The 14258-nt window shown below is 47.9% G+C and overlaps 1 protein-coding gene across 25 annotated transcripts in view; it reads left to right on the top strand.

The window, feature by feature from the left end:
* Window positions 1-13412: 13412 nt before the first annotated feature.
* The window catches only part of stxbp5a (syntaxin binding protein 5a (tomosyn)), a 123123-nt gene continuing 122277 nt past the window's right edge, over window positions 13413-14258 (top strand). For 4 of the 25 annotated variants that reach the window (XM_035421531.1, XM_035421527.1, XM_035421530.1 and 1 more), the window contains exon 1: window positions 13417-14085. In XM_035421531.1, the coding sequence (XP_035277422.1) occupies window positions 13948-14085 (138 nt within the window). In that variant the 5' untranslated portion in view covers window positions 13417-13947. Of the gene's footprint in view, window positions 14086-14258 lie in introns of all 25 variants that reach the window. The other 21 variants (XM_035421522.1, XM_035421526.1, XM_035421524.1 and 18 more) reach the window with 12 other exon arrangements.

Genomic DNA, 14258 nt, shown 5'->3' with positions numbered 1-14258 from the left:
AGCAGGTCCACCGGGCGATTCCCGCCCTCTCTGACCTCACGCGCAGGAAAGAGAGGTGAGCCTGGAGCAGATCAGCCAGTCGTCGGGCTGACCGCAGCGTCGCGGCTAATGCATCACAGGCCTCTGTGCTGTTAGCCTTCTGACTGGTTGTTGTGTATCCTGTAAATAATTGGGTGAGGGTGTTTGCACACCTGGAGAATTCTTCCTCGGGCGCTTGGAGAGGATGACATTTAAATAAAAACAAAAAACCCCCGAATGCTGTTTTTCTTCAATCAGTACTTACTAATAATAAACATGTAAATAAGATTGGGTACTGAGGGAAACATGATCAGGCCCATCTCTCTACTGGAAATGCCAAAGTCGAAGCAAAGCAATTTTTGCAATTGTTCATTACAGACTTTATTTATTTAATATAATATTTATTTAATATGTATAATTTCCAGTTCTGTCCATATTTACATGTAATGACATCTTTGAATCGTAGCCTATTAGATGCACTGCTCGATTTAATCATCTCTTGTTTGACTGATGCAATGCCTTGCAAAAGATATGCCAAAGGGATTGTAAGTGCGTGCGTGTGAAATATAAAACGAAGCCACTGATTTATTTTTTAAATAGCAGCTCCGAGTGCCCTCTCTCTGACGATTAGCATTAGCATTCCCGCGTGTCCCTCTGTGTTCAGTAGTCTGATTGAACGCGCCGACGTCCTTGAATCTCGTTCCATGACAAAATTAAATTGCCGTGCTGGCTCGTTCGGCTCAAAACGTTTCGTGCCACTTTTCGCTGCGGACAAGTCCCTTCGGTTGTTTGTTTTTCCATTCGGTTTTAACTTCAGACGCAAAGAAGCTACAGGCGCGTGACTTTACTAGACAGTGATCATATTATTAGAAGTCGTAAAAGTGACTGCCACCATGTATGTCGTAGTTTATAATTTCGGTAGCGGCCAGACGAGCGCCGTGATCCATTTCACGATGCGCGCGGTTACAGGTGTCCGTGTTATTTATAGCCGTTACCGACGTACGATCGGCAGTTGATATTTGCGGCGCTGAAACTATGGGAGTCGCCTGGGCGTCCACAATGCGTGTTATATAAACGTCCTTTGTTATTAATTAAAGTGCGCGCTCAGGTCACCTAGATTAACGATTCCATAAGTTAGATTTGCATAGCAAATTAATGAATAATTACATAAGCAATTAATATTTATTTATTGCCATTCTTAATATGTATTTTTCTGATGGACGCCTTACATAAGTAGGGTGGAGCTCATGTATTTTCGGGAGGGGTGGACTTGCTTGAGGGGGGTGGAACGGCACCAGGGTGACGCCCGTCACAAGTTCCCCCCCTCGCCCTGGCTGACATGACTCTGGAGTCGAGCGATCCCCACCTCCTTTTTGTGGTGGGGGGGGAAGCCCCCACACCCTGACCCCCCAGGGGCACACATCCCCCCCCTCCATCAGTGTCCGGAAGGCCTCCAGAGCCGCTGGTTCCGGACTCCCGCCAGCCCACGTGCCCAGGTAAGCAAGTCACGTGACTTACCTCCCACACACACGCAGCTCTCCACCACAGCAACACAGCCCAGGAGCCAACCAGTGCTTCTTTAGCCTCCAGTCCAGTAGAAGGCGCCATTGAGCTGGCGGCCACGTCAGGCTGAACGCCCAAGGGGGCGAGAGAACCGTTCTGGACGGTGAGCTGCAAACTTCTGCAGACAGAGTAGAGACAGAACTTTCTGTCTGAGCGCAGAATTTCAGGGGGGAAAAAACACTGCGGCTATCGAGTGGCTTCCTAAACCGCCACAGGAGACCAGCCACGGTGCTATAAGCACACGCTCCCGCGGTCCTATTCAGCCTGAGGCTCCTTTTGAAATTGAAGTTTTCTTCCAGCCGCGCACCCCTCCCCTCCCCCTTCAGTCACACGGGGACAGGCGAACGGGACCGGGGAAATTAACAAATTAAACGGCTTTTCTGTCACCTCTGCTCTGCTCAAGGGCTTCCGTGTGACTGCCTTCGCCCGGCAAAATAAAATAATAAAATAAAAAAGAGATAACGACACCCTCTGTGTGAGAGATCGGAGATCAGACGAGGTGGCCGGGTCGAGGGGTGTGGGAGAGGTAGAGGAGGGCCAATCGGGAGGCTCCGTTTCCGGCCCTTCGATCAGGTTCCTCCCAACAGCGGCGGAGAGAGTTCAGCTTCCGCCCGTACGTCCGTCTTCGGGGGTGGGGGGTTGGGGGGGGGGGGGTGTAAAGGCTCCCTAAACGGTCCTCCGATGATCGTATCCATATCTCCCGACTCAAACAAGATCATCGTATTTCATAACACGGTTCCGGAAGGCTTTGGCTGACAGGCAACAGCACCAACCTGTAGTGCGAGCGCACGGGTCTCTTGTCTTTCCTTGGGGGGGGGGGGGAGAGTACAGGTTAATGGAGGTCATTGCGGGACACCTGGTTGACAGTTTACAAATACTTGCGCAAAAAGGCGTCGAGATGCGAATGAGAAAATATTGCTCTTGCGCTAGCAGCCGTATAAAAAGGGGGACGTGGAGGCGGGGTGAGATATATCGAGCGGGGCGTCAGTCCGGCGAATCTCAGGAGAGGAGGGAAGACAGCGTTGTAATTACGCTACATCAACCCAATTACAACTACAACGTTCACAAATGAATAGCCCGAGGGGTCCAATTCAAATGCGCACAAATGTCCGAATGTTTAATTTCCCATTCGAAAAAGGGAGGAGGCAGTGGTCTTTGAGCCAAAATGGCCTCGTAGCGAGGCCGAGGGGAGAGGCCGCTAGCTTAATTCCGGCTGATTTGTTTCCTCTGTGTGATTTCCCAGAAGGCTACAGTAACGGGACTTTGCGGCTACCCAGCTAACGCAAAATGTTCTGGCAATGTTACTGAGATGTTGTGTCAATGTTATAACCTTGCTACGAAGAGGCAGCGACATTGCACAAATGTTTTGTGACAGCTAGGGAACAACCTCAAATCACTCTTGACTGGCGTCGTGTAAAAACCTTGTATCATTAAAACACAAAACAAACGCAATTCTCACAAACTGCCAAGGAATTTGCTTACCTTTTCTATTTACCAGCACAGCATTATGGGTAAGTCGTGTAATTTTTGGATCGGCTTCATCAGTTATGAAACTTTGACATCAAGATGAATGGTGACTCGCGCACATGCTAGGTTTTCACATGGTAGCAGTGAGTTATTTACGCAGCTATTTGTTTATTTATTTAACAAGGACATCTGTGGAATTGCGGATGTGGAGGAAATTATTCTCTGACCTCAGATAAGGCGTCTTGAGAAGCAGTGTAAGGAGGCACTGTAAAGGCGAACAAACAGCAGGACGTAGTCGAGCGCTTTTCGTGTTAATGAAAACGGGTATAGGTTCTAAACATAGACCCAAACCCTCCCGGCACGATGCTGGGGGGGGGGGGGGTGGTATGCGGGGGGGGGGGAGGGGGGGGTTTGGCCGTTGGGGGAGTGTGACGGCCGTGGGCATCCCGTCCAGCGCCGGCCCGGAGGAGACGTGTCGGGGAAATCCTATCCCACGATGCAGTGCGGTCGGATGATTCAGACCAAGCGCGGTTCACGGTGGGTGAGTTACGCCAGCGCGCCCAGGCTTGCGGTAATTGGCGTGCCAGGAGCTGGTGACCCCCGCGGCGCGCCCGCGCAGTCCCTTCTGACCGAACGGCGATGGCAATGGCAGTCGCCCTGGGGTTAGAGCGGAGGCCGGCGTTACCGCGGTAATCCGACACTCCGACACCGTCATCAATCCGCACGGAAACGAGAGCTTGGATGGCACCGCGCCGCTCTGGAGGGGGCCGGGGGGGTGGGTGTTGACCTGACTGTCTCTGCCCAACCTCCCTCAGTTGCACCAGTGTGTCTCACCCAGGCGGACTTTGAGAAGGAGAGTGAGTGAGAGAGCAGGAGAGAAAGAAAGAGTGAGTCAGAGACAGGAGAGAGAGACAGGGAGAGTGAGAGAGCGAGTGAGTGAGAGAGCAGGAGAGAGTCAGAGAGAGAGTGAGTGAGAGAAGGAGAGAGAGAGTGAGTAAGAGAAGGAGAGAGAGAGAGAGTGAGAGCAGGAGAGAGAGACAGAGAGTGAGAGTGAGTGAGAGAAGGAGAGAGAAGGCAAGAGAGTGAGTGAGAAAGCAGGAGAGAGAGGCAGAGAGAGTGAGAGTGAGTGAGAGAAGGAGAGAGCAGGAGAGAGAGAGCCTGGGTTGGGGCCCAGGCCAGAGCCTTGTGTCACACACACACTGCTGTTAGCTGTGAGCCTCGGGCGAGAAGAAGAGAGGGAAGTATCAAAGCGAGCGAGAGCAGAGGGGCGCGGGGGACACAGCCACTGGGAGTCCGAATCAAAGTGCATCAGCACAGCCATGCCAATAAACGGCAGAGGGGGAGGAAAGCCGTCCAAACCAGCCCTGTAAACCGGCCCTGTGGAAAAGACTCTGGCTCTCCACACGCCCTGTTTGCAGTAGCTGCTGGTATCTGAAGGAGTTCTCCCAGGCCCTTTTAAAACCAGAACTTTCTCCCGAGTTTCAGTCCCTCTCGAGCGAAACCTGAACTTCTGGATTGAATTTTTGTCACGGATCTCAACGCGGCGTCCGTACGCCGTTTCTTCTCTTCACTGAGGGAGACCGCACTTTGATCACCTCTACGTGCTGTTTGAAGGATGAGCTGAACGTGTGACAGTGAAGGAGAGAACGTGTCAGTCGCGCTGGGAAAAGGGGAGACTCACGGCTGTCTGTCGGCTGGATCGGATGAGAGTCAGCGTGGGGTCAAGGTCACATGATCCCCAGTATGGAGTCAAGGTCACATGATCCCCAGTATGGAGTCAAGGTCACATGATCCCTTGTGTGGGGTCAAGGTCACACGGTCCCCTGTCGCCATCCCCCTTCCCAGTCCATCACTGACAGGAAGTGACATCACAGTTACATATGCTGTTAATCTGGACCAGAAGAGTGGGAGGTGCTGGTCCTAAAGACCAAGGGCTATGAACCCACGCTGTTACTTCCTGCAGGTTGTGTGTGTGTGTGTGTGTGTGTGTGTGTGTGTGTGTGTGTGTGTGTGTGTGTGTGTGTGTGTGTGTGTGTGTGTACGTGTGTGTGTGTGTACGTGTGTGTGTGTGTGTGTGTGTGTGTGTGTGTGTGTGTACGTGTGTGTGTGTGTACGTGTGTGTGTGTGTGTGTGTGTGTGTGTGTGTGTGTGTGTGTGTATGTGTGTGTGTGTGTGTGTGTGTGTGTGTGTATGCACGTGTGTTCACTGGAAAGAATGTCAAGAGACTGTAGCAACAAAAAAAAACATGGCCATGATTATTCCAAAGGAACTTCTGAAATGTATAATTGGATAATAATTGTATTTTACCACATCTAAATGTGCACAGTGTACTGTCCATCCGTGTGCTAATGTGTTTAGCTAACTTAAATATGATTCAGCAATAACATCATAATAATCCTGATGCCTTCTGGAAAAGAATAGAAATCCTACCCTGAATATCCAATGTCGAAGTGCTAAAGCATATTGACTAGGACGGGAGAAGGGGGGGGGGGGGGGGGGGCGGGGGGGGGGTGAGCGAGCTGCATTAGAAAATAATTAGTTCTTATTAAAGCCTAAAATATATTGGATCAGTTGCAGGGTCTACTGTGGTCGGCTTACCAATGAGGAGCTCTTTAATCTTTCCCCAGTGAAACTCTGGTAATGATATCAGCCCATCACCGATCACAGCCTGGGCGCTAATTTGGTTTCTGTGTCCCTGTAATAGACTGAAGCTATACTGCGCATGAGAAATCTGTTTCCCCTCCTGGCTGGGGCTGGCCCGCTGGTATTGGTATTTCGGTATTAATTCGGACTAGCCGCACAGTGAGAACTGATAATGTGCAGATAATGTGCATTTTTCATAAAAAGGTCATAAAAAGACAGCAACTCTGATACCCCATTTTAGTCTGTCAACTAAAATGATTGACCTGTGATTTTTTTCTTTACGAGTGAGTTAGGCCTTAAAACTCTATGAAATAATAAGGGTGGTAGAGAATTTCCCAATATAAATTTTTAAAAAGCTTGGTGTACAATCCAGAGTTATTTCACAACCTCACATAAAATTAAATACAGGTACAGTATTTCGGTGTGTTTCATGGGGTATCACCCTGACCTGTGAATGTTTGCGTTAAAAATTGGCGTCAGTTTTGCTTGTGTGGAAAGCGGATGTGGGGCAACCGGTTAAATCAGGGTAAATTGGGGTTAAATCAGGGTGAATTGGGGTTAAATCAGGGTAAATTGGGGTTAAATCAGGGTGAATTGGGGTTAAATCAGGGTAAATTGGGGTTAAATCAGGGTGAATTGGGGTTAAATCAGGGTTAAATCAACTCCCCTATATGCTCTGTATAAATGCTGAATATTTTACTGCACAGTGTGACAGGTGCAGCGGGTCTGAGAGTGTGAAATAAGTCATGATTTACATGTGATGGATTATTTGACGTTGTACAAAGTTTAATCATAAGGACAAGCCATTCGGTCCAACCAGGCTCATTAGTTTTCCTGTAGACTGGAATGAGACCTGGTTGCCCATTTTCATGCAATAACTGTGTGTTTGTGTGTGTGTGGGTGGATGGGTGAGGGGGGGGGGGGGAGATCTTTATTCATGTTTTGAATCATAATATATTTATATAGTAATGTAAAACAAGGAGGTAAACAGTTTTAATTTAATTTATTTCCCCCTTGTCCTCTATCCCCAGATGAGCATGCCTAGTTGCTTCGAACGACGCAGACAAAGAATATTAAAACTCAATGTCAACGATCAGAGCTGCTTTGACCTTCCGGGCTATTTGAAGATCTTGCTGAAACATTTGCGTTGAGGTCCCAAAAGGATTTTTCGGGTACATAAAGCAGGATCACGAAACACCTTTAGCGTCACCTTTGTGACGTTTTCGGGTGCCTTTGAAGTGATTTCTTGTTCAAGGCGGGCTGTTTCAGTTTTCTTACGCCTTCCTACATAGGAAAAGCTCAAAAAAGATGCTGACTCACCAGATCTCACTGCTCTGCTAATACTCATTTATTTTTACAATGCCCCTAAAGACAAGAATACAGCCATGCGTGTTCTTCTCTGTCCATTCTGGTGACCGTAAGGATAACCAAACGCTAACCTGCGTGTGCATCTGACTTCCTTCCACGGGAAAGATACTCACTGCTAAAATGGTGATTATGTTACTGCATTCTCTTACACTGCAGGGACGGCCAGGAAAATCTAGGTTGCTGAAGTAGATTTTTCATCATTGTACCGCACGTTGAGAGAGTGCTCTCTGGATTCTCTGAATTGGGTGGAGTATTTATTTTCAGACGTTCTTATCCTGAATTACCGAGTTATCGAGACACAGCAGTAACCAGAAAAAGCCATACCTGAAAACATCAGCATACACGCAGTACCCAAAACAATTGTCATAGAAGTAACTGGTACAGTACAAAGTACCGCATGTACCAATCTGTCACGGTGGATCACATAATTACCATGCACGCCACAAGCCAGCCACTCCCCAGGGATGATTTAATTAACTTTATTGTACACCGGTAGGCTGTGCAGTTACTTTAAAGTGCGCCCGAGTCAGGAAACAGGAAGAGCGTAATTTGTTGGATGGAGGCCACCTGGGCTTGTGACCTCCCTGTCATCGCTGCTTGTATCGCAGCGCAGACAAGTGTCATTGAAGGGGGGGGGGGGAAGAAAAAAAAACGAAGAGAAGTGTTTTACTCTTCGGATGCAATTAAGCAAGCTCCCCCTGGAAGCTGTGAGTGGGGGTGGGGGGGCGGGGGGGGGGGCACGGGTCCCGGTGGCGGCAGAGGAGGGGAAACGCTCCCGTCCGCGGTGAGGTAATTGCGGTAAAAACCAGGGGGGCGGACTTTAGCGAGGTGTCTCCGCTCAGGTGCTCTGCGCCGCTACAAATTAGCCACGCCTCGGCGCCCGAGAGCGGCGCGCTCCGCGCCAGCGAGCGGTAACCCCCCGATCCGTAATTAGGCCCGTTTGCCCCGCGCCGCTCGCCAACCGTCCCCGGCGACGGGCTGATGGGCTTACCGCAAAAACGCCTCTGGCGGTCCCTGTCCAGGGTCTCGGGTAAAACCGTAGCTGCCAGGAAGGGGGGGCGGGGAGGGGGGGAAGCGTCAGGAGTAACGGATCTGTCTCCGCCACGGATAACGAACGTGACAGAAAATCCCTGAACTAGCGACACGTCCCCGTGCTTTTACAGCAAAGGTTGAGCTCTTCACATTTAACATGGAAAAAGGTTCAGGTTACTCACCTTCAGGTTTTATGTTCAAGAGAGATCTTGCTACGATGGTACAAATATGGAGTTTACAGAGAGTTAACAATCACTACTGGTGGTAGCTGAAAGCAATGGAGTTCTAGAACACTGACTTGGAATTTTGGAGAAAAACAAACAAGCAAAAAAAACCCTAATCTTCTGGGGGTTTATGCTCTGCCAAGCAGTCACTCAGGCATGTAAGCTACAGCACACAGTAAAAATATATAATCCACAAGTTTCTCAAAAACGCGGGGTGTCAAACTAAATTCCCACAGGGGCCACTGTGTCTGCAGGCCTGTGTGGTGTCCTTTCAATCAGCTGCCAATTAAGGCCTTGAGAACAGGATGTGTGGATTCATGAGCCAATTAATGACTCGAATGAACTGCTGGTGTGGGGAAAACCAAGATAACCAGCAGACACTGCAGCCCCCCAGAACTGGAGTCTGACACCTGTAGAGAAGAGGATGAGCGGACAGAGTGCACTATTTAACCCCTTGTGGTGGAAAAAAAAAAAACTTAAGCAAGTCCCAAACTTAGACAATGTAATAATGTTCATTTTGCTGAAAGCAGAAATTGAGGGGTTAAGACTTGCAAGGGATAAAAAAAAAAAGTGTCATTGTTGAGATGTTGCTCAGAAAGACGTGGCGCTGTAATGGGCAGGCTGAATTCCACCCTCCGAGATGAAAAGGCAATGAGACCTCAGGGTTGCCGCCAGATCGCGAAGTTCACACCTGATCTGCCATTTTCCCGCCTCGTTCCGGGGCAAGAGGAACGCTCGCCCGAGCCCCCAATTACCGCGAAAAAGGGGGGACACAGGACAGAGAACCGCTGTGGCTGCTGTTCATTCACAAACAACCCAGCTGGCACAAAGTGTCTGTTAATGCTATAACATTATCACTACACTGCAGCAAGAACGTAGTGAGAAAGTTTTACGTTCGCTGGGAAATGCGTCACCGGATATGACATCACTCCAGTCCCTGGCGTGCTCCAGTTAACCGATGACCCTGCAGTGCAGTGGTTAGGGAGCTGGGCGTGTACCTCAGAGGGTTGTGGGTTTGAATCTCTGGTTGGGCACAGTTATTGATACCACTGGTTCAAGGTGTTTAACCCATTTTAAAAACAAAAAGTATATCCAGCTGTACACAATTATAATTTACATCCATCCATCATCTAATCCGCTTATTCCTGGTCAGGGTTAGAGGGAATGCTAAAGGCTATCCCAGCATGCATTGGGGCAAGAGGCAAGGAGCACACCCTGGACAGTTTGCCAGTCCACACACTATTCACACACACACACACACACACACACCTAGAGGCAATTTATACTCCTCAATTAACCTAACCTGCATCTCTTAGGACTGAGAGGGGAAATTCAGAGGAAGTCTGGAGTATCAGGAGGGAGAACAAACTAAACACAGGAAGGCCCCAGCTGGGATTCGAACCAAGAACCTTACTGCTGTGAGACAACAGTGCTACCTACCTCGCATTACTATAATGTACAATATATACTAAAACTGATTGGCGCTCTGGATCGGAGTGTCTGCTTACTAAATAGCTAAGCAAATAAATAATGTAGTATTAATCCTTGATAGCAAACACGTTTTCATTAATGCTGCCATAAAGCATTAAGACTTGTGGATATCGTTGTTTCCTGTGATGAAAGCAGTGACTTTTAGCACAGGAGGACTACTGAATCCGTGTGACTTTCCGGTTGAAATAACTCCTCATTTCCAGTGACACCCGCATGCCGAATTTGAACAGGCGAGGGTAATCATCGTTCCATTCAAATTCTCGATGCGTACGCGAGCACACTCTCAGGCAAAAAAAAAACGCAGAGGATAATGCCTCGGGTCGAGCGTGAACAGTTTCCAAAAAAAAATCAAAAATCAAGAAAATAAAATAATTGGTAGTAAATGTACTCCCGGGCAGGCATTTCTCTCCCATTATTTTTGTTTCAGCTTGGTGTATTATGATCCACAACAACAAGCTGCTTGGAGAAAGCCACCAATCGCTGCTTTCCATATGCTTCCAGAGCTCAGAAATTATAAACTCAATTTCCAGTTTTCTGAGTGGTGTGCCTATCTCTGTTTCTAGTGGAGAAACACTACGGCGTGGGTGCTTAGGAGTGATTGCCATGTTGGGGTGAGGGGAGGGGAGGGGGGGGGGTCATTGTTTAGTTGGGTTCTGGTAAAATATTGGGAAAAAAAAAAACTGTTTTAATGACAAATGTTGAATAACATGGATGTCTTTTTTTTTTGCATTTACTTTTCAGACTCCCTGTTTCTGTGGAGAAGTGCTGTCCGTGATTCAGCATAGCCCTCCCAGTAGAAAGTCTTATCAATGTTCACGCACAGAATACTGAACACAACAATTCTCTCTCCTCTGCTGTCAAACAGATTGACCTGCTCATTGCATACTGGGAAAAAAAGATACAACCTACTACTACTACTACTACAACCATTGCTACTAACGACCTCAACAATGGAGTCTCAAGTCGCTGACTAGCCCTGTAGTCTCTGAAGACCAACGTAAGATTCACATACAAAGCGTTTAATATTTAACTTAAAGTACAGTATAAAACTGACAGGCGTTATTCGGCAAATAAAATATTTAGGGGAGTGTTGCCTCTCAGCCGGGCCACTGGGTACGTTGCCTCGGACCAGGGAAGATGGGGGAGGGGCCTAATGCTCGGTTAACTTGTGGTAAATATTATTGAATCATACACACACAGCGAATTTGGCTCCTGGCCTGGGAATTTAACCCGGCGGAACTGCTTCACAGCGCCATCTTGCACTGTGTTACTTACACTTAAACTCAGTATCATGCCAAGTTCTGCATCGCATAGTTTTTTGCCCAATACCCCAGTGACCACTTACCCTTTTGTACGTTTCCTGTAATTCCCTGATGCAACGCTGACGCATCGGGAAATTTAAATGATCCCTTTTTACCTTATATGTACCTTACCTGCTAAGACTTCGTGCAATTGAGCCTCATACCTGTATTAGATTGTTATGACATATCTACCAGCTGCACCAAAGTTCCTAGCTCCATACTCCTGTTGAGCGTAAATCAGAGAAGTGAATGTCATCCGTGTTTTACACTGAGACCACTGGAGTGCACTGTGTGCGGTAGCACGTGAAACATTACCCATCATTGCAGGCAGTGCCGTTAGCTCTCCGGCGGTGAACTGGCGCGTGCAGGAAATGAGAGCCACGCGCCTGGACACTTTCTGCGGCGCGGCGCGGCACAGGTTGGCCCGATGCTGTTCCCTTATAGCCAGTCTTCAGTCCTACCTCTCCCCAAATCGCAACGGCTCAGCTCCTGCCCGCAGCGGAGTTCAGTCACGCTCTGCCGACTGAAACGGCCAAATGCACACTCACCTCCTCCACGACCTTGGCTGATATCTACCGTCATGCGCGCACGATCGAGGTGCAGTCACCCTGAGACGGAGGAAAGGAAAATCATGAACCAATAAACCATAATGATCGAAATGTATTATTTTTCAGGCATCTCGCCGGAAAAATGTTTTTTTCCTTTCTTTCTTTGTCTGGGTTAACACACCTGCCAATCTCTTCCATTTCAGTTCGTATCTCAGTCATGATTTGTGCATTATACATTGTTCCCTTCAAAATAACACTGCCAGGTTATATGTTGCATAAATTAATGCACTGGGGTGCTTCTAATGATAGCATTTGTTATTTTCTGAGGTCATTTTCATAGTTACCTATGTATTGTATTCGGCTCCATTAATTAGCATTTGAAACGTTTCATCTCACACTGGAGATACCGTTATCGTTTCCAATGTGACCCGGGTTGTGGCACTGCCTCAGTAATGAAGGGTAGCTGCGTTTATCTTCGAGTTTAGGCACCGTTCAGAAAATATGAGAGAGCCGTGCTGACCTTCCGGTTTCCGCGGAGTCTGGAGCAGGGCACAGAGCGAGACGCGGTTCAAAACTTTAAAATAATATTCCAGAAATAACGTCCAGACAAGCCGGGCGGTGAAAACCCCCCATATTTACGCAAGTCGTCGACCTTTAGTGTACGAAAACATTCTGAGACGCGCTTGGGAGCGCTACAGTAGTCTTGCACTTCGAGGGTCCGACTATTAGTTTGTTCACGTGCAGTCTGCACCAATATGGGAACATTTGCCCCTCTTACAATAATTGCCGCTTCAAGATCTCGAAAAAATAAACAAGGGAACGTCGGCTATTCAAGTTGCTATTGTTCCACAGTAAATAGTATTTACATGTGCTTGGTTTTTTTTTTCTCTCGATCTGACCCGGCCAAAATCCAAAGGAGAAATTGCACGTGACGGGCGCGTTGATCTCAGCAGAAGTTGTGTGAAATCAGCAGAAATCCAATGACTTTTGTGACTTAACACTTCTTCATTTAATCTGTGACCGAAGTGTAGCCTGCTGTTTCGTTAAGTGGAGGTTAAAAAGCAATTTTCTGTGGATGCTAAGAGATACAAACATTTTTGATGCGCGAACACCGTTACATCAGCTTTAGCTGCGTATAAGATGTGCCGTTGGGGTTAGTGAAAGGCCTACGGTGAATGGCACTAAGCAGGTCGCCTCTATATAAGAGTTAAGTAATTAAAGAAATGCTACTTTAGTTGTCTTCGAACGTCTTAGGTTTGGCCAATGGAATTGAACAAACATATTCCGAAACTATAAGAAATGTACTATACTACCTGTTTACAAATCATCGTAGAGGCTTGATTGATATGAAATAGAAATCATCACAACTGTATCCACAAAATTGATGTTCTGGGTTTAACAGTTATGTATAATTTTATTTATATACAACATAGCCTAGTGATGGCTACCTTGCATTTAAAAAAGGATCAGGCCACTCAGTGCTACCAACGGATATAAGGCTGCCTATCTGTGACTCGCCTTTCCTATATAAAAATGCATCTTCTTATCTCTCAGATGGTTTTCTTTTTATGTATAAAAACAGCCAACCACAGAGTGGGGGCAAAACGCACACAAAAACATGTGCTCTAAGCTGCTGGTCGTATAACCCGCATGGCACGAAGTAAGCAAGGGGGGGGATCAAGGGTTTTAGGTGTGACGCCTGTCTTTGCTCTGCTGCGGCTGTGTACCCAGTTTTACAGGTGCAGTCGCGTGCATCCTGGTATTGTCCACAGCGCCGTGACCACCCGCTCCGAACCCGGCGCGAGCGACAAGCCAGCACCAGCGGCGGCGGCAGCAGCAGCAGCAGCATTGCCCCTGCTAAACATCCGGGTGCTGCCCCGACTGCGCAGACTCCGCGCTGCAGCTGCGTTTCCGTGTTAGCGAAGGGGGGGCTTATGGGGGGGGAGAGAAGGGAAACAGCCTGGCAGAGCGAGAAAGCAGAAGAGACGCAGCGGGACACGGACTCAGGAAAGACCGCACTGAGACACTGCAGCCAAATAACCAACAAATAGAGAGTCATCGCTTTAAAAAAAAAAAAAAAAAAAAGAACCTCGTCAGCGATCGCAACCTGAGAACTGACGGCCAAAGATTTTGACATGGAGACTGCAGTGACAACACACTCTTAACATGTGAGATTTACAGAGTAAAACAGAAGAGAGCGAGTGTGTGGCTGTCCCCCCACCCCCCCTCCCGTCCGTTTACTGGTGATCTCCTTTTTGTGGTATATCATCGTCTCTGTGTTTTTGGGGGAAAATGAAGAAGTTTAACATCAGGAAGGTGTTGGACGGCCTGACGGCTGTGTCCTCCTCCACTGCGTCGCCTCAACCTGGAAACCGGGAGAATGATTTGATCCAGGAGACCCTCCAATCCGAGCACTTTCAGCTCTGCAAGGTGGGGGAAACATACATTTTAATGTGCTATGTATGTTATTAAAACAAACAAACGTGTGCATGCGCTTATTTTGGACACGAAATCTCTGACGAGCTGTCCTTTTAAGTGCCAGCTAGCTTGAAAAAAAAAAAACACCTCCTCTAATGTTTCCAACAAATAACCAATAACGTTAC

The sequence above is a fragment of the Anguilla anguilla genome, chromosome 6 (assembly GCF_013347855.1).
Source record: "Anguilla anguilla isolate fAngAng1 chromosome 6, fAngAng1.pri, whole genome shotgun sequence".
NCBI lineage: Eukaryota > Metazoa > Chordata > Actinopteri > Anguilliformes > Anguillidae > Anguilla > Anguilla anguilla.
This window is presented reverse-complemented; position numbering and strand designations above follow the sequence as displayed.